Source organism: Temnothorax curvispinosus, unplaced genomic scaffold, assembly GCF_003070985.1.
Source record: "Temnothorax curvispinosus isolate PA1 unplaced genomic scaffold, ASM307098v1 QBEX01013138.1, whole genome shotgun sequence".
In the NCBI taxonomy this organism is placed as follows: Eukaryota; Metazoa; Arthropoda; class Insecta; order Hymenoptera; family Formicidae; genus Temnothorax; species Temnothorax curvispinosus.
Window position 1 is genome coordinate 791243 of NW_020222918.1, and position 24822 is coordinate 816064.

Below are 24822 nucleotides of genomic sequence, written 5' to 3' on the forward strand. Positions count from 1 at the left end.
GTTACCTCGGTCCGGCCTATGCCTAAATCTAAATCTCCCTTAACTGGAGGGCAGGCTGCATAACGATCGTATTCAAAATATTACGCATTCTGACGTGAGCCTATATCGACAATGGCTCGAAGGAGCTCATATAAAAATATTTGAACAATAACACATCGTTACCGAGTGAAGAATCGGGAGCGACGCTATAATTTAACCATTCATCTCCCTCACGCAAATAATGAAATTCAAAAATTCGAAAATTCTGTCCTATAAATTTACCCGAGGACCTGAGGACGTTTTGTCTTGGCGAATCGCGAAATTCAAAGAAGCGGTTCGAGGAATCTCCCGTAAGATTTTAGGATCCATAGATCCAAACATGCGGGTACATTTCCCGAAGAATCTTGGGAATCCTAGAGCAGTCGTAGACTCGTGGCTCCCAGAGTCACCGGATCGAAACTGATCCCGAGAGATCCGATGATGTACCGAGCCGGCCGAGCCTCAGGAACGCGACAGAGCATCCTCGAGCGCGGCATCGCATTAGCGGGGGGCGCGGAGAACGCCACCGATAAATTTCTCGTGAAACTGGAATGCCGGGGACCACCTCCACGCTTACGAGTTACAACACCTCCTCTCTCGACCGCCGCCACCGCACCGCCGCCGTCGCCGCGCTTGTGCCGCGCCGATCGGACAAACTGCCGGACGGTCGGTGATCTATAGTGGTGTCTCGGCACCGCTCGGTACAATAACCGAAGTGAGAGCGAGAGTGTAGAGTATCCGGTGGTCTGTAATCAGGAGCCGAGCCGCTGGCAGACCCTACCTCTCGGTCCCGGAGCCTCCTTACCATTAACCTATCCGGTACCCGTTCCGTTCCGTCAACCTGACGTCATCGTAATTCGTGATCATTCTATACGCACGCATAGCACCTCGCGAGCAACGCCGTCCACCTCGAGTGATCCGCGAAACAAGGTGGAATTAACGCACACGGAGGGCCTTTTTGCGGGGAATCGGCTGTTATTAGATTACCGCTCCGTGAACGCTCGTGCACCATCCTCTTGTTAGCAGGCTGTGCGCCATGCCGTTCGCCACGATATTCCGCAGTGGCAGTTTTCTGCGTCACGTTTAAAATTTTTCAAATTATATATTAAATCAATTATCTCTCGCTTCGAGTTTCTTTTTCGCTGATTATTAGGAAAATTTAAAACAGAAGTGATACGATTAGTATATAAAAATAATCAATACCTGAGAAAATACATACAAAAACTTTAAAGTAAATTTGCACTTTGTATGTACGCCGTACGGTAGGTATTGCAGTCGGATCTCCGTCCTTGCGTTTCCATCGCGCGGCGGTATACGCGGCAGTGTTCGTTAGCGTCCGGCTGTTGAATATCATGGCTTTTTAGCCTGCAGGTGTCATTAGGGTGCGGACGGACGAACGAACGCTGATTGGTCTCGGCCGATCGCCCTCGGGGACACCGGCCCATCAGCTGTCCCATTCGCGCCAACGATGCCGACGACGAACAACAGCTCGCACGCCTATGCGCTTCCATTACTTCCATCTTTGTGGAACGCGCGGCTCTCTCGCGAACCGGCGCGGCTTTCCCAGACCCGGGTTTTATCCGATAACGCGTGTGAAGGGGCTAATCACTTAGCGTTTTCTCAGACTCTGTCTGTTCTCGCGCGACTTATTAATTAGTACGGCGAGGTGCGCCGCGATTGATTCGATTTTTGTGGGAAATCGTGACACACTTAGACGGAATCGAATAAGGCGAGAAATTACAGCAACGTCGAGGAACAGAAATTATATTTTCTCTTATGAAACGTGCGAACATTATAATATCCTAGTAAATTATAAAGTTTCCAAAAGAACCGCATTGATGCTCTATTGTCAAAACATATAAAATACATATTTGTAGCTTATAAATTATCACGCGCGTTACACTCATTACTGTTAAAATCATAAATCATAAAAATCCGGTATATTCACTCATCATCCGTTATCTAACCATGGCAAGGCAACATTTTGCAAGATTCTAACCGTGCGAATAATATATCGTCTCGATCCCCCACCCACTCTCGCCTAAACACTCCCACATATTAATCTTCCATCGTCGGGGCTACGAGCTCTCGTTAGCTGAACCCGTATAGCGTAGCTAGTCCTCCCGAAAGAAGTCCTCCCGCCGTGTAAATGGACCTCGTTGGCGAAGACGAGATGAAAGACCGCGCAGGTAGAAATCAGCCACGTGAAAGAAGTCAGTCTATGAGGAATCGAAAAAAAAAAGAGGGGAACAACGAGCGCGCGAAATAGAAGCGCGGGAGGGCGAGAGGAACGGCGTGCTAGGATCGGCGGCTCGTCGTAGCGAGGGGAGAGACTCAGCGAGGCCGAGATATCGCATTAACGAGGCCCGCTGATGGGCCGGAGCCTAGATCCACGTCTAATTACATCCGCGCGGAGCGGGGAGACTCGTTTCTCGCGTGCTGAAACGGTTCGAATCGAAATTATGGATCTGCGGCGCTCCGCGCGCCGGCTTGACTGACGCATGACTGGCTGGCGGGTTAAGCGAGTCAACGAGTAAATGAGTCCGAATTACGTGGGCGTGTCAATGCCGGGAAAATGAGCTCCGCGAGGTATCTTCTGGCGGGCTTATGCAAAACAACGCCGGATAATGTTCCCGCACGCGTTCGCTCACGATCTTGCCCGGCGATCGGTAGCACGGTTCGTCGACACGTGCGACGATTGCATGTAGCGTTTCGCATAGAGACAAATTAGCGTAGCGTGAGACGGGTTATAGACTGTATTCGACCTGGTTATTTTAGAGTGAATCTTGACTCGCGAGAAGTTTATATATTTAGAATGCGGCTGTGTTACCGTAGAAAATTCTAATATCCTACGATCTCATTTATCATCAATGGGCTGTCGTTCTTGTCACTTTAGATACCTGAACAAGTCGTTAGCTTTAAATGGCTGGAAGGATCGCTTCGCTTCGGAATGATGTCTTGGGCGACCGGAATGATGCGGCTTTACGATTTTTACACGAATTGATTTATGTCTTTTTTATTTCTGACACACATAATAATAACATGTACAAAACATTGTTGTTAAAATATCTATATACGTCCTTCTGAAAAATTTTAAAATGCGAATTAATGTTTTCATAATTGTTACTTGTCGTTACTTTCTCAATGTTATGCCCAGAATTGCTGGGGAGTAAACTCGCGAAATTCAATTAAACGAAATGAAGAGACAAGTTTTTAATCGAATCGATTGGAGGCTTCGTGCAAGAGCTCGCCGAGTAAACGAGGGCAGTTTGCCTGCCGCCGATAATTACCACGATTAATTATCGAAATTAATATTTCGATAATCTGATGTGTAATAACATTCATTTTGCAGTTCAATCTATACGTTGAATAAACTCGGTCTCCGAGAACCGCATTAACGAGCACCGTTTCGTAATGCCATTTAATTACGGAGCAATATATCGAAAATAATTAAGAGTCGGGTGGGGGGGAGGGTCTCGCGACATTAAGCGAATCGTAAATTAATTGCCAATATGATGGGAGTAGTAATGCCGTATATGACTCACGTATATATCCGTATCGCGATCGCGATAATAAAACACTTGCCTTAAAGCTGACATATAAGAATATAAGTGTATGGAGTTCGGCTAAATTGTTGCGATTAAACGATATATTCGTTAATGTCGCGCGTTACTTGCGCGATTTCACAGATACCCGTTTAATGCGCACCGAAGGGCACGCGGGGCGAGGAGAGAAAGAGAGAGAGAGAGAGACAATGAATGATATCGCACGCTCATATTCCGATCGGAGATCGCCTGAATTATTGGTGTATCCGATATATCGAGAAAATTGGCGGTGGTCATCATCGCCATTATGAATTCTTTATTTGGATGTTGCGGCGTCTGAATTACAGGGCGGTATGGGCTACCTTGCTTACTGCTTCATATAAGGGCCCGTCGATATCAGCGATGGCTACGAACGTCCTCGCATTCGTTCAAGTTCGTACGAAAGTCGCGTTACTTTGTTTCGACCTGTGTGTCTTGAAACGGTACGCTATAAAATGGAAATATTTCCACATGCGTTTTACGCGCTTAAACATCCTTCGGAGCGGTAACTTTTAATATTTTTGTTCTTTAAACATTCCAGTTTTTTATACTTGTGAACCTTGGAATTATCGAAGCCTTTGCTTTCCAATGATCGCATGTATCGATCAGGCCGACCCATAACGAGCGCAATAAACAGTCGATTTCTTAAAGAGCCGGATATTTGAGAATTTTCGCAGATAAGAATTTATATGAAAACGCGGAGAAGCTTGGAAATATTTTTCATATAAAGTATATAAGTGCCGTAAATAGAGCGCAGCTAATCGCATATCAGCGATGAGCCTCGCAATGCATGATATACGAGCAGATAGCTCGACATTACCAACCTGCTTCCTGTTACTTGAATATCTGATGCTAAACGGAATCGTTTGATATGAGGCCTCGTTAATGAGTCTATCATTAACTTGTCGTCATTATCTCTGATATAAAACGCGTGCTACTGCCATCGCAATAGATTAATCGAGTCGAATCTAGAATGTTTATAACGGATGTAAATACGTGTGTTACGCGCGTTAAGTATATGCTGATTATATGCCTCTTCTCGGGTGTATACTTGAGTGCTCTCTCAACATTTCTAATAAGGGCCCGGCGGCTTTTGCAAGTATGTGTAGCTTGTAATATTAACATTTCTAGAACATTGGAGTGTTTTCTTTGACGCTAGTGCTTCATTTTTGTGTTGTAAAATTTTTCCTGCCTTTTAATGTCTCTTCTTCATAATTAGAAAAATTTAGAAAAACTAACTTGAGAAATGATTAAATAACTTTGTTTTTTTCCGGACAATCTAAAATAGATTTTATTTTAACAAGTTTTTTGTCGGCTTCTTAAATTGATGATGTATAGCAATGACTATTTATCAAATTATTATATAAAGAAAGGTGGACATTTTACCTAAATTCCTACAGGCAAACGCGCTTTTTTAAACATTGTATATTTATAATCTCGAATTTATTTTATATGAGAAGATAGAAACGTATACCGTTCTGGGTGTAGTCATATTGCAACATATCTTCAGTATTTCCCGGTTCGCAGACTCGAGTTCTAATCTATCGGTAGCAAAAGCGTTCGGTTATGACGAGTGCCAGACTCCGTACCGACGGATACAACGAGGAAAAGGCCCGCGAAATGACTTCATCTTAATAAATTACGTTTCTGGGTAAACCTCGCGAATGGCTTCAAAAAGATTCTCGGAAGGTCCGCAACGCGGTACACGCTATTTTTGGAGAATAATTCCTTTTCATCTTCGTGTACTGCATCTCTGTGGCTCCTTGCACGCCAACGCACGTCGAGCCTTTTTTACGCATAGTATTACGCCAAACCGCAATAAAATATAAATCTATCCTCGTTAAAGCAATTCGAGAAAAAATGACACGATTTTTATGCGATTTTTTGTTATCTTATATCTTCTTCCATGGAAAAAGATCACATTTTAATAATATAAATATGAACTTTTTACTAAAAAAAAAACAAAGTGAAGATAATTGCATTTCGCAAAGTTTTGCCTGTGTCATGTTTATAGGGTATTGTAGGAGAATTGAAAGGAAAGATTATGGTTGAAGAAGTTGAAAAAGTAGATGTAGAAACAGTTTCAATAATGTTTCCATTTATTTAGCTTCGCTATACACTGTACTAAGTCGGTTTACACACGCGCTCCTAGTTTTTAGTCTCACGCACCTCACTATCACTTTACGAATCGCCGTATGCAGATATACATTTTACTCGCTCCTAAAATTCACTAATTAAACTCATAATCAGGTATATTGCAGTGTCCCATCTATGCTCTTATGATTTCTTTTAACTCTAATCAATGTATAACGGTCTCTATCATGCCTATACGTAACATTATCAAGGGAACGATGTATACCTATATACAATATATGTACACAATGGCGCCACAACGCGTGGTTATTTATAATTTACGGAATAATATTCATTTAATAATTTATTATCGACCGTTTTAACCGGGACCCTCCTCACGGCCCATTCCTCTCACACTTTCTCCATTTTATAATAAATACATTATAATACACCGCGCTCTGCGCGTAAAATTGCAGCGGACTATGATACGCTTTCCACTTAAAGCCGTAAATTACGACATAAGAACGCCACTTTTTTCAGTTCTAACAAGCACAACGAAAATTTCTTTTGAAAATTGTAAAGTGATATATTTTTCTCCTTCGCATCAGTCATATTTCAGTATATATAAACTGGACCATTGTATGGATAGAATAGAAAATAGAATATTCTCTTGTCGAGAGATTGGATGAAATAATAACGTAAACAGTTTACAGTTTTGAGAAAAAAAGAAGTTTGAACGTTGAATGGTAATAGATTATTAAACAGATAACTTTTAGAAGATATCCTTTATCATGAAACTTTCTCTTCACAATTTCTTCAAGAAAGAATATTAAAATGCGACTGGGTCGTACGTAAAAAGAAAACCGTATCGTATAAAATGCATTCGTTGGCGCTTAAAATAATTTTCGTACGTGCTTGTCTCCGAATAATACACCGTAACATGAAATTATGTATGACGTTTCGAGCTTTCCTTTCGGTCAAAAATACTTGACGATATTACACGAGTAATTGTCCGTTGTCCGATTCCCCCGTCGAGCCTCGATTGCACACAGAAAGTCGAAGAGGCGAAATTTCGAGTCGACCTCTACGATTTCTCGTCCATGGAGTTTGGCAATGGTCGTTTCTTCAAGATTCCCAGATCTTGCACGTTCTCTAGGAAAGTCTTGTGATGTTGAGCGACCAAAAGTGGATTCACAGTCTGTACGTCTTTCTTAAGCTCTTCCATGTCCCTCTTGAGCTTCGCCCTCCTGTTTTGGAACCACGTGATCACTTGGGCATTGCTCAGACCCAGCTGAGCGGCGATCTCGTCCCTGTCGGCTGGGCTCAAGTACTTCTGATACAAGAATCTTTTCTCCAGCTCGAATATCTGCTGATTCGTGAACGCGGTCCGACTCTTGCGCTTCTTCTTCGGCTGCTGACGATTGTTGAACAGGTTCAAGTGATTGGCTTGCTCTGCAACATGAGAAATTAGACACGGTTAGTCGTGTTTATATACTTATTTCAACACATTGCGTAGCGAATCAATACATCAAATGTACACAGAACCAATTTAAAGTTTTCTTTTTTACAATTTCAATCAGTCTGTGACTTTGTTATTTTCAATATCTTCAGTGAACATATCTTTGCCGTTCAGACATGAAATAATGTTACTCTTAAATTTTTTAAATAACTTTAATACGAAAATCTTATTCTTTAAACACATGCAAGATAATTTATTCCACTTTTTGCAAACGTGCACATACAATCAAACTTTAAACCTGCAAAAAATGTAACAAGAAGTAATGTTCTAAGAAGCGAGTGATGATCAACAAAAATAATTGAAGGATCGTTTTATGACGAAGTATAATTTTATCGCTGATCCATACGGTTTCTCGCGGAAAGATCTGAAAGTGATTCTGCCTTCGTGGTAGCGGCGCGGCGCACCGCACCGGTTATCGCGCGCGCGGATAATGAATGAGCGAAGGCGCGGGTATTGCGCAAATGAATCGTCGATTCAGCGGCAATTAAATCCTGCCGATAACAAGACCGTTCGTCGGTCCCGACGAGCCGTGTCTCTCGGGAACGCAATGCGATAATTAGCTACTGATACGAATAGCGGTGTATTAAGATTTTATCGCTGACGTTGTCTAACAATAAGTAATCGTTCGCGAAGCTACATGGCGGAAAAATTCTCCGTGAAAACGCGTTAGGTGTAAAATACGACGGTCGCACGAGAGGAGAAAAGAATATTAGGAAATTAAATGAATGTTTAGAGCCGCACCGCGTGTTTTATCGATTTCACCACTTACTTAACGTGCGTTATGCGCAGTTAATCCCGCGTGTGGGAATAAGGCAAGAGATAGAGAGACACGATAAGAAAAATATTATATTACAGCAGATTGATCCAACGTTTACGTTGAGTTTCTCTATACTGCATGAATTTACAAAGGCATCAATAAATATTAGATACATATGTTATACAGTTATACACACATAATCGGGACAAGATAATTACCAATTAATTTCACGAGATTGCCAATAAGCAACACGGTCAAAGATTGAGGCACAGCTGCAATTAACAGCGTTTTAGGAACAGTTTCATACGTAACAAAGTTAGGCATTTTTTACGCATTAAAGTTTTAAGCAGTTGAAGTAAATCTCTAAACAGCATATGACTCAATTTCCTTGCGTTTCGACCTCAGTTTACTTTAATTTCTCCAAAAAAATCTACGCCGCGCCAGTGTTCTTCTGTATAAAAAAACTTCTGAAGTACTATATTGTATACGTACACATGCCCAGTGCTCACATATAATAATCAAAATTTCATAATCCCGCAGCGATCGGGACATGCAAAACGAATCGAAGTTTTTTTCAGGCGACCGCCGTTGGAATTGTAGTTCACGGAATCGTCTCTGAGGGCTACAAATTAAACGTATTTTCGAGACATGGAAGGGTTCTCCCCATAAAAGTATTACGCATTCGTTACGGTGCTCAGTCCACGGAATTCCGAGAGCCATAACTATCATAGTTCTCGGTTGCTAGCTAAGGCTGTAGCTCAAAATGTTTCTACCAGACGTTCGCCTTTAGCCCTAAAGCGATTTGTAGTTATAATAGATCAGGTCTGTGCGGATATTATCTTACATTTTGCGATATTACACTGTTAAATTCATAATGTCAAATCATACTCAATTTAAGTATTCATTTTTAACCATTCCTATAGGTCGCCACTGTTCCTACTATGTGGTTACTTTAATAATGTCAATTTGACTAAACCAATGAAGTTAAAATAATACTGTTGTGTGTTAAAATAATAAATTTCGACACACATAGTAGTCAAAAATTTAAAAAATGTTATTTCACTCAAGGTATTGGTTTAAATATCCTCTATTAGTGTATTTTTATTTTATTATAATAGTATTTTATTAAAGCTTTTTATATCGAGGTACCTTCTGGGAGATTGGATTGCTGCTTTAAAATGTTCTTTAAAAATTTCCGCCGTATCTTATCGACCTCGTAAACGCGGTAATTTTTTAAAAAATTAGCTTGTTATAAATTAATTGCCGGTTTAAATAGCCAATTAAAGCAATCTTCTGTGCCCTATCTTATTGAATGTTGTTTCATGAAGGTGCAAAACTGTAACCCAATTTTTCGAATACACGTTGCAGCCTGTTACCTGTCAAGATTAAAGCACGTGAAGTTGTATTTATATATCAGTGAGGTTATATTTAAATATCCGTTGAGAGATTATTTCTATAGATGATCTCTTTAGATTGAATAGTTCGTAGAAAATCTATTCGGTATGTAAGGCTTGACAAGAAAATTGCCGTATCGATTTCATTGGCTAATCGTTTCCTCGTAAAGCCCTCCTAAAATAATCACCGCTCGTCGTCGTATCCTATTAGCGGATGATGTCGCGTAATACCGGTTCCCGTTTTATAATTTTCGTTATGCTCGGCGTTGACTCTCGGAACGAGGAAAATATTGTCAATTAACGTCGTTGTCCAATAACCAGAGCGACCCCGTGCCTTTTTTACTTTGCCTAATGTTTACCAGGGAATATGCGCGATGGCTGTTTTCGCAATGGCGTTAGTCATTAGGAAATAATCGAATCGAATGATGAGAGAGAGAGAGAGAGGGGGGGAGACGGGCGCGATGAGTCGTGGACAAAGTAGCCGAAGAGTCGCTCCAGGATCAAAGGCCGCCGCCATCGGTCACACCTGCGCAACCCGACCGTACAGTCCACTTTAAAAACTCTCACCGCACGAGCGATGTCATGCGCGCGTATAAGGTGACCGGATGTCTTGTTTTCGGGGAGACAGTCCACCTTATTTTGAAAGAATGGTACATGTTCTTATACCATTCCTAATCATTTTATTACGTTAATTGGGCATGAGAGTACAAGCGCGCTTGGCGTTGAACGCAACTCGAAAATACAGTGTAACACGTGTTTCGTTCAATTCACGCCCCGTTTCTCTAATAGCTGACATTTACGTTTAGAGTTAACCGTTAGTCTAAACGTCTCAGAATCTTGCCGAGGAATGAACGTTAATTATGGATGTATTATATATCTGTAGCTTTTTTTTCATTATTTTCTGTCAAACATATTCTTAATTGCGTTTGTATTGGAAACGTTTGATTAAATTGACGAAGACACGTAGTCGTAATACTAAAGAAACAAAAATGCAATAAATTCTGTGCGCGAGTAATAAGTAGATTGAACATTTATGTTAAATGTCTAGCAGATATTCTATTTTCCAATGTATATTAATTTAGCTATATTTACGATGAAATCAATGTTACGTAGATAGAAATATTAATAATAACGCGCGCGCATTCAGGAGAAAATTAATTTCCGATTTATAGACTTCAGGAAAATAATTAAAGAGGAGATTATTAAATACTTTGCAATGAAGGCGAGCCTTTCGCGAATGGCGTATTGATTCGATTACACGTACTGCAACTCAAGTGCAACATACATATAGAAAAATAGAAAAAAAACTATTATAAAAAGTTCAAAAGTTTCAGAATCATGTAATAAAAAGACATGCATTTTTTTATATGATAATTATCCAAGTTGCGATGTTGTATCAATCTATTAATTTTAATTTTGTATCATTCTTAACTAATTGCAATTTTATATTATTCGTGACAGAGAGAGAAAGGAGAGTTAATTCAATTAAATACATTTCTCGACTTCGTTGCATACTTTTCGTTTACATCGAATATTCTCCTGAGAGTTTAACAATTATTTTTAGTCTCCTAAAACCAGCGACCCGAGAATGCATTGACAAATGAAATCGAAGACAAAGCGAACGAGAATTTTGAACGACAAAGATGTTGAGACACGACGACGAAACGGTAAACGAACGGACGGATGGACGGACGGAAGAAGCGTCGAGATATTAGTTTCTGCGGTCGGTTCTCCGCAGAGATTTAATTCGTTTGATGTTCACGATTCGCCGCTTCGGCTGTCTTTTCGCAACTCGCGTCTTCTCCTCCCTCTTTCTCTTCAACTTTCCAAACAGTTTTAAAAATCGTCAGTTTTCTTTTTCGAAAAAAAATTTTCTCATCCTTTTGTCCATAAACATTCTGCTGTAAAAATTTATTCTTCAAAAAATCTGATATTATTTATAACTTTTATAAGAAGAGTGAAACATGATTTACTAAAATATATTTATAAATTGTGCGTTACATGAATTTTATTCAGATTAGTTGGAATTCTTTTAAAATTATAAGCGATTAAGAACTAACTTCTTTAAAACGACGTATACATATATAGACAAGCATTGGAGAATTGTACAGAAATAAATTCCCGATAAAGGGCAGCCGACGCGACCACCTGCCGCGCGTAAACCATATCCGTGTATGACATCAACTAGGGTCACAGATGGCGGCGAAATTCGCTTGATTAATGTGCTGACTTGGCCGAAAATTTGGTTTAATTACGCGGACCGGTATACTTTCGTATATCTGTGCTTTATCTTCTTCCGAACATAATTTAACAAATCGCTCTCATAATGAATCGCAATAATTAATAACAGATTGATCCTTTTATCACTGAAGTGATGTGTGGTAAAGAGTATTTTAGAAAGTGGGTTATACATATAGTGCTGTAAACTATATTATGTATGGGGCATTTTTTTGACGTAAAAGTCACATTCTTTCAAATCTTACGGTGAGAGCAAAAACTACAGCAAAAAATTTTTATATAGAATTTTGCTACATTTTTTATGACTAGTATAATTAGGTAACCCAATTATGAAGATATGACAGTAATTCCTCAAAATGATGTTGGAATACTACAAAGATGTATATCTAGTATAACATTTTTATTGTCAATTTGCAGTTAAATGCTCTATAGTGAAATCGTCGAAGAAAATCGTTATTTGTAAGAAATTTTTTAAACAGTAAGTACAATAATCTATCATAAACGATGATTGCATATCGTGAAAAATATGTTAGAGAAATTCTCGGCACTTGATTTATCGCGGCACGACGACACAGGGGAAAACAGTCTTAGAAGCAAATAGCACGATGCAAAACGACATGATATGTCTCGCGAAAGACCAACAAAACCGTTGCGCGGCCATCTTGGTTACGCTCGAGCAAGATTCACTCGAGTAGAATAGTGACGGAGTTAAGAGGCGCGACGATCTTGAAACAGCTTAACTGGCTCGTCGAGTAGATTATTCGACAACAGTTTCTTGTTAAGCTAAATTTTACGGTCAAACTGCAAACGGCCTGTGATGCAACAAAGAAAATCGTCGCGCTGTTAACGAGTTCCGGTGTACTTTCCGGTGCACCTCTATTTTTCATTGCTTGTCCGAGATGCTCGAGTTGGTTGACGATTTAAGATAAGTACGATATTTATTCTCGGCCGTTTCCGGCTAAAGAATTTTATTGTTACGCTAAGATGTATTTTGATGTTAGAATTTTTTAATCTCCAATTTACTGGAAGATTTTTCCAGTAACGATTTTGATCTGAAAGCAATACGCTCCAAGTTGAATAGTGTCACAATTTGTTTGAGAGCAAAAAAGAAAATGAAAAGGAAATGTAATATACGATGCCACGATTATGTTAATGATGACATTAATTATGCTGGCTTTCGACGGTTCGCGTAAAGATTCTCAAAGCGATAATGCAAACGACAGATTCCAATGCCAGTCCCTTTCCCACGCGCAAATTCGGCATTCGCGAGCGGTATGCTTAATGGATTTAATACATTTATTACAATTGCGAATTGCAACGATGCTGTCAGACGAGAGGGCTGATCCTGGGCGACCTAATAATGCGAGCATAAATTACGCGACAGCGGACGCGCGCTCGTTTCGGCATGCCGACGACGTGTCTCCGCGGCGATACCGTGGTAAAGAAAGATCGAAATAGGTTAACGACCGCGCGATGAATCACTCAAATTGTTTCCTGTAAATATATTGGTGACGTAACAGGTTCCCATTACGCTTTTTGCTATTGTGGATAACCAGTCTCCTGGAATATTTGACGTCTTTATCGGCGCGCGAGGGAACAACTGGAGAAAGAAATCAAGTTACACTGTCTCGGACGTGCTTTTAACGGTACTCTTACACTACACGTTTTTACAAGCGACACTACATGCCGGCGGCAGCTTTTTGTAGTTTGCCATCAGGAGTAGTTGAAACATAATTCTGTTACCGGAGGATTTTATTTCATTAAGCGCTTTAATGCCTTCGATACCTTGCGTTTATGTCGCCAGTCTTAGAATTATTCGCAAATGAACTTATTTTTATGTATAATTGGTTATTATATTAAAATAATTAATTATTAAGACTTTCCTCTTATTATAGCGAGAATAAAATTAGAATAGAAACTCTAAATTTTATGAATAAAGTTTTATTTTAATGAAAAATATAAATTAATCTATTATTATAAAGTATGAAAAGTAATAATAATAAATTAATTTGTAATGATTTCTTTCTTTAAAAAACGAAGATAAATTCTATTCTTTAAATATAATAAATAAATATTGGCTTCAATATGTGTAATAGTTAATTCGGCGAAATCAATTTATTGCATTAGTAAAATATAAAGAGCAGAATATTTGATATAGGTATCTTACAGTGTTAAATAATTCTTGCGGCAACGGATTAGCTGGTGAACACACAACGCTCGGCTCTGGTTGCTTTCGTTTCTTGCGGTGTACGCCACCACCGCATTATACACACGCGATTTGTTGTCAATATGCACGTTGAGACGCGAACGGGTGGGGGCAGTTGTGTGTCACATTATCCTTCGAACCGCGATCGCGACAAGTACTAAAAACCGGTAGACACGATCATTTCTAACGAATAGATGGCGTTCATAGATCCGTACTATTAATTAACTTCCACGATTAACGACTTGCAAGCGATAGAGGCGACGGGATATCTCGCGAGATTCTCATCGAGATATTTCGGAATGCGAATCAAGCGGTGTTGCGACACATTTAATTAAAATAAATACAATCTTAATTAATCTCGTATCCTACTGATACATGTCGACCGCGTGCCGCTATCGTAAATTCAGTTTGATATTTATAATTTGAAAGACAATGTCGATCGTATTGTACTTGTTCACATAGGCTCGTATTCTCAGTTCACTTTTATCGATAAATGCGCGCGTTTATTTATAAGATTCTATAGTATATGTAACGTAAACTATATGCGCATTTATGATAAAAGTGAACTGAGAATACGGGCCATAATCTTCCATTGTATTATTAAAGCGCGCGTCGATTGACGTGGGAATATGTGCAAAGTGCCGCGCGATTGTCATATTTGATTAGTGCACGATCATAATCGACTGTATTTTCGCGATTGTTAAGCAAGTGCCATAAAGAAAACCGAGGAACAACAGAAAAGGCGGAGACTCCGAAAAATATTAGGCATCGACAGAACAATTGTGTGATAGTAGTGGCATAATTTATTTATTATTTCATTTATCACTTGCAAAGTTTGCAATTATTTTATACGCGTAACAATTATTTTCTGAAATATTGATTATTTAGCGCATCCCTATAACTTGGATTTATTTGTATTTTACAGGTCAACGTAGTTTCAACGTAATCCATGCACAACTCTGCTGCTGCACATCGTGTCGGTAAGTAATAAATTACATTACATTTTAATTTGGAATAATGGGTTTATGTATGCATTAAATTAAAGCACAAAAATATTACAAATGAGTATAATATTTCGTAGATCTATTATTTTAAAATGGATTTGCTAGGACAGGTTAATGCTAATATTTAATCCTTTACAATGCACTTTATACAGATAATTTTTAGGAAACGTAATTGAGAGCACCATGAGGTTACGATATATTAAGAAATTTAAGAAATATTTAATACATTTAAAACAAAAATATATCAAATACATTATTATTAAATAGTTTATTAAACTTTTGAATCAATTGCTTAGGTAAATAGAGAAAAATAAGGAAAAAAGTAAATTAAAGAAATAACAATAAAGTATACAGTGATCTTCCAAAGATCTAGTTTCTTTCCAGAACTAAATATTATAAATGCGCAAGAGAAAATAATATGCTCAGAGATTTTTCCAAAAGTCTGTATCACAAACATAACACATAAAAGAAGATTGAGGAAAGATGTATTTTGCAATCACATAGCATTCTCAAGTGATTTATCTAGTGTAAGAACGTGCTAATAATAATTCATTCTATTTACTCTTATAACGCAATTTTATTGCAATTCAACTTTAGTTTAATCTTTCACAGCCCATAACTTATTGACAACTTAAATTTGCATGCAGCAATTAACATTTTCTATACATTAAGTCATCAATACTAACTGGTTGCTGTATAACACCAGCATATATAAAAAGTCGAAAGGCAAACTAAAAGAACCAATAAAAATCAATATTCCTGAGACATAAAAGTCAGTAAATGACAAACATTGATATGTGTGTAGAATTATGAACATTATTTGCAGCTTGATCGCGCGAACTTTACGCAGTATTATTGGCCAACTTTAATCATTTATAATTTAAACTATGAGGAAGCAAAAACGAAGCTTCCTCTATGAGGAATCAAAATACTATAATCTTGATATATTAGGTTTTTTTACTTTAATTAATTTCTAGAATACTCTATTAAAGTATTATTGGTTGCGGAATGACTGGTATACCAAGTACTAAAGCAAATATTGCTCAATTCAGACAATGCTTTAGTCTGATTCTCCATGCTGCAACCGGCATATTGCCAAAAAAAGTCAAGTGTATAGCAATCACTAAATACATCACTAGATGATAGCTTAAATTCAATGCATTGCAAATAAGTTTTTGCAGCGGACAGGGACGGGAGGCTAATAATTCCACAACATCGTTCAATGATGTTAATCTTTTCGACATCCAAGTAAAAGTGTCCTAAATTATCGTTCTGAGTTATTCGAAACTATTATTTCAAATTGCGTCGTATATATAATCGTTGAAGAAAATAAAAATTGTGGATCGCATGTGTGAGTGTCGACGAGTTAAATTCAGGATAAAAGCTGGTCTCACGTTTTGCTTAGAGATTGGATCGCGAATGTATATAAGTAACCGGCGAAACAAACGGTCGCTCGTGCCACACGTCCGCGCGCATCCCGCGGTATTTCGCTAATAAGTCGTCCGCCCGCTACAAGTGAGCATTCGAAGAATATACGAAGAGACACGCAAAAAGAGGCGGGACTGCGACACCGTGGAGCAATTTGGAAGTGTCTTCCGTCGGTCGGCGGTCATTTGTCTCCCGGCACAGCATCTCCGGGAGTCTCTCTCTTCTCTCCCTGCCGTCCCTCCCCGGATCACCGTCTCTCGCCCTCTCTTTCTCGCGCTCCCTATATGCCTCGGCTTACTACCCCGGCTTTTAACCCGAGGGGCTTTGCCCACATGTCAACGATATATTTTCTGCCGGCCCACAAATCGTTTAGCGGGTAATTTTGAAATTGGAACACTTATTTAGTCGTTTAGACCCAAGGGCATAACCGCAGCCCCGAGTTCGAGATTTATCGTTTGATTTTTCGCCGGTTTGTAAGCGCGACCTGCCACTCTCGCTTTCCTGCTTCTTCTTTCCGAGCTTGCGTCTTCGCGCCGAAGTGCGAGCGACAAACTTACGGCGTCGTTCATCTTGCGTTTTCTTATTGTACTATTCGAGAGAAGCGACAGATCGTTAATGTGAGATCGACGAGTCGTCATTTGTAAGAGCGTAACGCGTTCGATCAAAATTCCGAACTCAATTTTCGCGAACTCAGATTGAAAATATATCAGCAGTTTCGAATTTTAAAAGAAAGATTTTAGAAAATAAAAATTGAATTAAAATCGGAAATTGCTGCAATTATTTTTTTATTGGATATTTACATTACAAGGCAAATCTATAATTATGATGTTATTTTTTATTTAATTTTATTTGATTAGTTCTATGTTTTTTGAAATTATTTTTAAATCAGATTATATAAATTCTTACGAATTATCTTTGATTATTTTTTATGTTATGTAATTTTAAATAGATATTCAATCTTAAAAATTACATGAAAAACAAACGTTCTCATTTTTAAGATTCTCTTAAATCTCTAGACATTCTTTCCTTGAGATTTTATATGAATATAAATCATTTGACATAACTAAAATAGGAAAAAAAAAGAAATGTACTGTTTTTTTTAAGAAGATTAAAATGGAGTATACATAGTACACCACTGTCTTTCTCGTACAGAGAAACCGCATCCATATCTGAGTTATTCGCTTCTGAAGCAATTCAAAACCGCCTCGGTCGAGTTATCGAAGTCTAACGGATGCTGTTCGAATCATCGTTTAACGAAGAAACGAAGTGCGAGAAGCTCGTTTCAGCGTAGAGCGTAAAATACGTAACTTGACTGCCACATAAGGATCCCCTCGGGAATACGGCGTGTCGGCTCACACGCCACGGCTAGCCTCATAAAGACGCGTACCGAAGAGCAGAGGGACGTAGGGCGTGGAGCGAAAAAAATGCTTAGTGGCTTCTAATTGCAGAAGTGACGACGCCGTAACTAATGACCGGGAGACGACGTCCTTTGTCAGTCGCGACGAGACGCTCGTCCTTCCACGAGGTGCGGACGCGGGCCGTTTAAAATACCTAGAAGAAAAGTCGCTTCCTCGGTTCGGCGACAAATTTTTCTTCCGCTCGTCGCGATTTCGAGAACTCGCGCCCGATTTTATTTTAGTACGACGAATGTTTCTCGATTTTTATCATCACAGAAAACAATTTTATTACTGCTGGAGTATCAAAAAGATTATCTTTCTTCAGTCGCAGTGACAGATAAGCCCGCCGGTGGTTAGAGATTTTTCAAATTTTTTTCAAATATAGTTATTAATTATAATTCGGATGATAATATATTTGAAGCTCTTTTCAAAACTTTTTTAATTTTTAATAAACCTCAGATAAGAAATTTCACAAATACGAGTATAGTTTGTAAACATCAAAATTCGATATTTTATATCCAATCTATATAGGACAATAGTATTGTGGTTTATGTTATTTGTCTGCTTAGATTCTATGAAATAGTCCTTTAGATACCTTACATGTAAGCTATAGTTGTTTATACGTGGTTGCATTAATTTAAATTGAAAATACCAGCGCAGTAAAGTTTAATGCAATTTGCGCGAAACGGCGGTAGCGAGGGCGATGAATTTCGAGAACGACGTAACACACGACGTAACGTCGCTTTGAGATGTCTCTTTCGCATCTCTCTAAATAACAGCGGCTTCAAGGATCGTTTGACCGCGGCTCTCTGATCCTATTAGCTCAGACTTCTTTCTCAGATTTTCATCTCTCTCGCTGTGCATCTCTCTCTCTCTCTCTCTCTCTCTCTTTCTCTCTCCTCTCGTCCCTTTCGCACGCATAACCCCTTTACCATCCCTCACGTCTATTTCCGGCGCTTCTGGTCTTTTACTCGCTTTTAGCGGCTTTGAAATCGTTGAAAAACAGGCGGTCGATTCACGTGCCGCTGATTAGCGTAATTACGAGAGAAATTCTTTAGCCCGGCCGGATTGTCACGCTACTCCTTCTTTTTTCTTTCTCGAGACTAACGTCCGAGGCCTTCCGCCATTAGCCTCATTACCTTTACAAACACAATGATCCATATTCTCATCGCGCATTTAACGCTGAATGCGATTTCCCGACTGAATTCTATCTTGTATAAAGATCGCGTGATACAAACGCAGAGTGAAGAAGTTAAATCTAATGTAAATCTCGTTAGGGGTAATTACACACGAGTGTACGTCTGTTGTATTTTAAGTGGTACATATTTACCTGTACGTTTCCTATCAAAATAAAACTTACAAGCACTGCCGATTTTACAAACATTTTTCAAATTTTTCGTATTAAACATAATTTAATATAAATTTAATTTTAAAAAATTGTTAATTTGTCTCTTTTTCTATCTAATCTCCCATAAGTTTGGCACCTCTTGAAAACGTTTTTCGAAAATTAATTCATATTCATGTATTTAATCTTTCAAAGAAAAACTATCATTGTTTCTTCTTTGGAAAGATTAAATATACGGTGGGAATATGGATCGATATGTACGAAAAATGTTCCGAAGGAGCGCCAAATTTATGGGCAATCGCGTGTTTCAAGCACATTCCTTTAGGCGAGTCAGAATTCGGTTAGGGAATGTCGCGGTAAAGTACAGGCAAAGTTATGTTCAGGTGAGCCGAGTAGCGGTAGCGACACGTCCGGTACTTTCGCAATAAGCGATAAGCGCTGCTTTGATCAGGCGGTTAGGCACGCGCTAAAAGATATAGGGTGTATCTAATATATCTAAGAGGAATATAAGAGAGGAGTTACAGCGAATAGAGCGAAGAATAAGTACATAAAATCGCATATAAAATAATCGCGAATGAAGTGTCGCTATTGAGACAATTGGGAAAAAATCGAAGACGAAGCACTCGCAGAAACATTGTTTCGCAGAAAGATATCGTACGACGTCAGACATATGTCGCTTGATACGTAATCAGGGTCTGTATTCTATTACTCTCGTATTGTACGTGAAATGAATGCGACTTGGGGAACGCGAATAAACTAAAGCGTCCCCGATGTGCCACGTACGTACTTTAGGTACACCTTATACGCGCGTGGCGAAGGGTCGCCTTGGTAAATCCACATCGGGGGTGAATAAGTCAGCTCGGTTCGTAAGTCCGAGCGAGGAAGACGAAGGAGAGCCAACTGTTCGCGTCTTCATCAACGACATCGAAGTGGGGGACCACCCATCAGGAGCAATATCGTTTCATCAGCCGCTAATATCACCGCTTCGAGTGGTTCAACACCTTATAACGCCAGGTGGGACGTTAGTGGCGCCGCAGGAAGTCCTAATGAAGACAAATCTCACCCAAAATGGCGGCCGAACTTATTTCCTGCTCCGCCTCCTTCTCTCTCCATCTGTCCCTCTCCGTTCGTCTTGTCCCTTTTCCACCGTGGTCCCCTTTCTCCCTTGCGAATCAATTTGGCAGCGGTATTTTTACATTTTCCGCCGTACGATTGAGATAAGAGGCGGGGGGATACGAATTGAAACGATTTTAATCGATTGAAGAATCCTAATCGTATTAGGAACCACGTTTGCTTCTGCAAACATGAGGATTCGAACTCACTTTATTTTATTCCATTAATTTATTTAAAAACTATTAATTTTTAGACTGTTTATAATTATAACTGTTTATTTATAAACTTAAATAGATATAAACTTGCATCGCCTATTTGCGCGCTAAACATCATATCCTGATGATGTCGATTGTTAAAAAAAGATCCTCTCTGCTCTACACGTTATCAGACATTAAACTTGATCTCTATGTTGAAAATCGGCGTTAAATATCTAATGGTAAAGAAAAATCCGCAATAACTTTTAGAATAAACTCGAAGTGTAGAAGCAGATCCTCTAGGAATAAAAATAGCTGATTTTTATTTAGACAACACGTTTTCGTTTTGTGATCTAGTATCATTAGTCGATGCTGGTAGGAAGTTACACAGCGAGAAACTTTTCGTAATCGTACTATCATATGTATTTGCATACGTAAGCAGGCGCGTGTACACGCTTCGGAGGCGATAGCCGCTGGATCGACGCTAGGCTGGTTATCGATCGCACATCCATCGTGTTACAGGCAGTACGGAAATAAACGACTCAGGTGAAAAATCATAGGTGCCTTCGATCCGAACGAACTATCGCGAATCACCGGCTGGATATATCACAGTTTACGTCATGTATTTGCATTATAAAGGTCGATGTGGCGATGAGACACGTCGAGTTATATGAAATGATATACCTAACACGAGTGGTCAGAATAAATCCTTGCGATACAAAGATTTTTCACAGAATTCTGTTAACTCTTTAAGCGACAAGGCTCACTCGAGCAAACGCTTTGACATGTACTTCGAATGCTTCAAATCCACGCTCGGTTTATTTGTAAAATATGAATTTCGGGAACGTTGGAAATGTCCATTTTCGGATATCTATAGTCGCCTCGCGGGACCACACGTGTCCACCCGGAAATAATTTCGTTTCCCCTGAGTGTAATATTGCGACAGAATCTCTAGGGCCATAAGCGTCAAATATCATGCTTGCGTGTAGCGATAATTTTTTGAAAAATAATCTCCTTCAATATGTCTTTTTCCGAATAACATCACAGTTAACGTGTCAGGATGTCCTGGCAATTTGTGTGGTACCTAAAGTCTCTTCTTTCGAACATTTTTATGAGATCATTTGTCAAAGCTTCCTGAAGTACAGGATTCTTCCTTTTTATGCAAAATTGAGTTTAATACAAAAAAAATAAAGCGGACAGGGTAAAATGTTTAAATAATTTAAATAATTAGACAAAAAAAAATTTTATTTATTTTAACAGGGTGTAAAATTTAGATGTAGTTTGCATAGAGATTCAGACGCAGACAAAATACTTTGCCAATTCGATTAACTCGCTACAATATCTCGCTACAATACCTCGCCTGATAGAAACGTCAGCAGGTAACGCTGGACCACCAACAATGCGGAAGATCTCGGCTGGTGAAAAGAGCGGTATCGCGTTGCAAGCGCAGCTGCTATGACTGAACAAACGATAGAACGATCCTTCGAGCGGTTAATGGCCATGTATAGAACGAAGATATTTCACAAAACTTCTTGCGATGTATTAATTGTAGAAAATAATCAACACTGGAAATCGTTTTGCGACGTTTTTGATCGTTTTCGCCTCTTCGCCGTTTGTCACCGATGCTTTTCTCGCGCAAAATATTCTTCTTCCTTCTCGCGAAGAGACTCGATAATGTTTTAGGCAATATCATAACTTAAAACTTAAATTTAACGACAGTCTTGAAAATATGATAGTTCTACAGTGATTCTCTCTACCGTAAATCAGAGTGTAAAAAGAGACCGAAAATAGAAATGTAGAAAGAGCCGCACGATGTCGTCATCTACATGATGAACGTTGATCGTAATCATCGGGAGTGGGTCATTAGCTCCGGCATAAAATTAATAAACTCATAAACAACCGCGCGAAACATCTTGCGATAAGCTGAAAAAAGGATCCCGCCGTAACGACGTCGGATTATCGCGCGACAATCGCGGGGCCCTAAGTTCAGGGTTCAAGGTCGATGACGACGACGACACGATTACATTGGCTTCTTAATACAAAGTGTTCGTTTTACGAGACATTAATATGCCACATTAGTCGTAAACCAATCGGGTATTATTTCTCCTGTTCTTTTTTTTCCCTCCCCCTCGCTCCCCCTCTCTCTTTCTCTCTCTCTCTCGCTTCCGGCATGCGTAAATGTCGCTCAGCCATGGGAATGACAAACGTCTTGGAGCGATGAAAAAGGCGAGTCGCGCGTAGCGCTGCACAATTAGCATTTATAACGTGGTAATGGCGTAGCGCGAAGTTATTGTTGCAACGCGCTCGCGCTCGCGCTTGAGTTAGCTGACGCGATGAAACTGATGATGCTGAATAATCACACGGTGAATGGACTTTTTGCAAGAAATACGAAGCTTTTTGCGGTGCGAGCGCTTGGCGGGTCGAGACCGCCGCTCCGCGCCGAGCGTTGGATTTCCATGCGATATTTAACGTCAGAGGAATATGTACGGTATACGGATGCGGATAATTCCGTGTTACAAGAAACCAGTGGACATGAGTGTCGTTAATGTCGCTTTATCCCCCATGGCGATTATAGTAGACTTTTAATATTGAGGATTATCATAATCTTTACTCGCGGCATGTTGCGCGTGGAGAATTAAAAGTATTTCATGTTTAATCGACTTAACTAGAATTAAATGAAAGTTTCCGTCCTTCCATTTACGCGACTTTCTATAGAGGGGTATAATTAATTACAAGTCCAACAGCGTTCTCTCGAGTACAATCGTGAGACAGAGTCAAAGCTCTCGCCTTGAGGATTCCAATTACAACAAAAGACTTTTCACGCGGTTAAGAAACAGGTATTAAAAGTGCCGATCGAACTCGACCAATTAGACTTGCGAGCATTACGAGTAATGAGCGGGAGTTTCTTGTTCTTTCATTCGCGCCGCACCGCCCTTGTTAACGTGTCGTTGACCGTAAATCCGACGGAATGGAATTCGCCACGGTTCTGCAACGTTGTTGAATTTTGCGCCATTGCTAAGGGGAATAAAAAGGAGCGCTCTTAAACGATACCGCCGCGGGGAGCCAACTAAATCCTTATTTAACGACGAATAATATTATCACGAAATGGCTGAACGAATATAGCAGATAACGACGCTTTCGGCATTTGGGAATCCAATCGTTTCATTTTACTTTTGTTTTATTTTGTTTTTATAAGATCATTAATTGTTAAAGAGCACAGCGACGTAGTTTTGAAACAAGAAGCGTGCCGCCATTGTCATCAATTTCGTCTTTATCAAATATCGCCATGCACGAACGTACGACGGCACAATCGGCCGCCGCAAAATCGATGCAAAACGGCGCAAGAATTTTGTTCGGTAACGCGTCTCATTTACTTGTAAAATAAGGTAAACGTACCAGTGGCCGCACACGTCCCAGTCGCCGCACACGACTTTAATGTTTTCAATTTATTAAGCATTTCGTGAAGAATATTGCAAATTTAAAAATTGTGTAGGGATCTACAATACGTTATTGTAATAACAAACAAATTTGAAGTATGATTCTGCACGAATTACCATTTATTTTAAATTGTTTATTCGGTCTCGCACGTCACGGCTGTTCGGATACTGGTACAACCCTGCGAAGTTCGCTAGTCCCAGTAACCGCACATCGCGTAGCACGCTGTTTCTCGATCGATGCAAAGTTGTTACTACGGAATTAATTCTGGTGTTTCGATTAAAAGAAAACAAAATATCGCGTGGAAAACCGATTGATAAGTAAGTACTCATTGTTGATAATATATCTGCAATAAATCTAATGTGCATGCTGAATCTGTGCAACCAGTATCAGAAAAATTGTTTGCTGTTTACATGGAGAGGTTATGTTACGGCTGAATATATTTTGGTTTAAGGCTGCGGTCCACTTGACGCCACAAATGCTTTGAAGCGTTTTTCTTCTCCTTCTTTCTTCATTAAAGGAGGAAGGCTTCGAAGCATTTGTAGCATCAAGTGAACCGCAGCCTAAATATCGTATTGTGCGGACACTGGGTGGGACATACCGAGTAAAGGCTGTGCGGACACTGGTACATTTGACCTTTTTATCATTTTCGCGGCATAAATAATAAATGACTGAATATTAAAATAAACATTGCATGTGTTTTAGAAACTAGAAACCCTAAGCTTCAAGATGGTTCAAGTCATTTGTACCAAGCATGCGTCTAAATGGGCTAAATTTGTATCACAATCTGAATTGTGGCTTAAGTGTGCGACCACTGGTACATTTACCTTAATAAGGATTATCGTTAATGGCGGAACAGTTGCGGCCTCCGCGTCGTCGCCGAGCTCTCCGCTTTAATGGCCCCGCAAGAAGCCGTCGCGCCGGAACGCAGGCCTGAATTCTGTATCCGATCACCGTGAAATAACCGACCGGGCCGGAATCGGTGTGCGTAGAACATAATGCACGGTAGCACCGGCCTTCCTAGTATAGTGCCAGCGATAAGCAGGTACGGGACAAGTCGGAACCGCATTAAGGCGGGTAGCACGGAAAAAGAGCTCGATCGATTTCACTATTACGT

General features: G+C 39.7%; 1 protein-coding gene across 1 annotated transcript in view; it reads right to left on the reverse strand.

Moving 5' to 3' along the window:
• Window positions 1–5683: 5683 nt before the first annotated feature.
• LOC112463341 (lateral signaling target protein 2 homolog) overlaps window positions 5684–24822 on the reverse strand; it is a 49597-nt gene continuing 30458 nt past the window's right edge. The window contains exon 2 of the mRNA XM_025029701.1: window positions 5684–7127. Coding sequence (XP_024885469.1) covers window positions 6760–7127 — 368 coding nt within the window. The 3' untranslated portion in view covers window positions 5684–6759. The remainder of the gene's footprint in view (window positions 7128–24822) is intronic.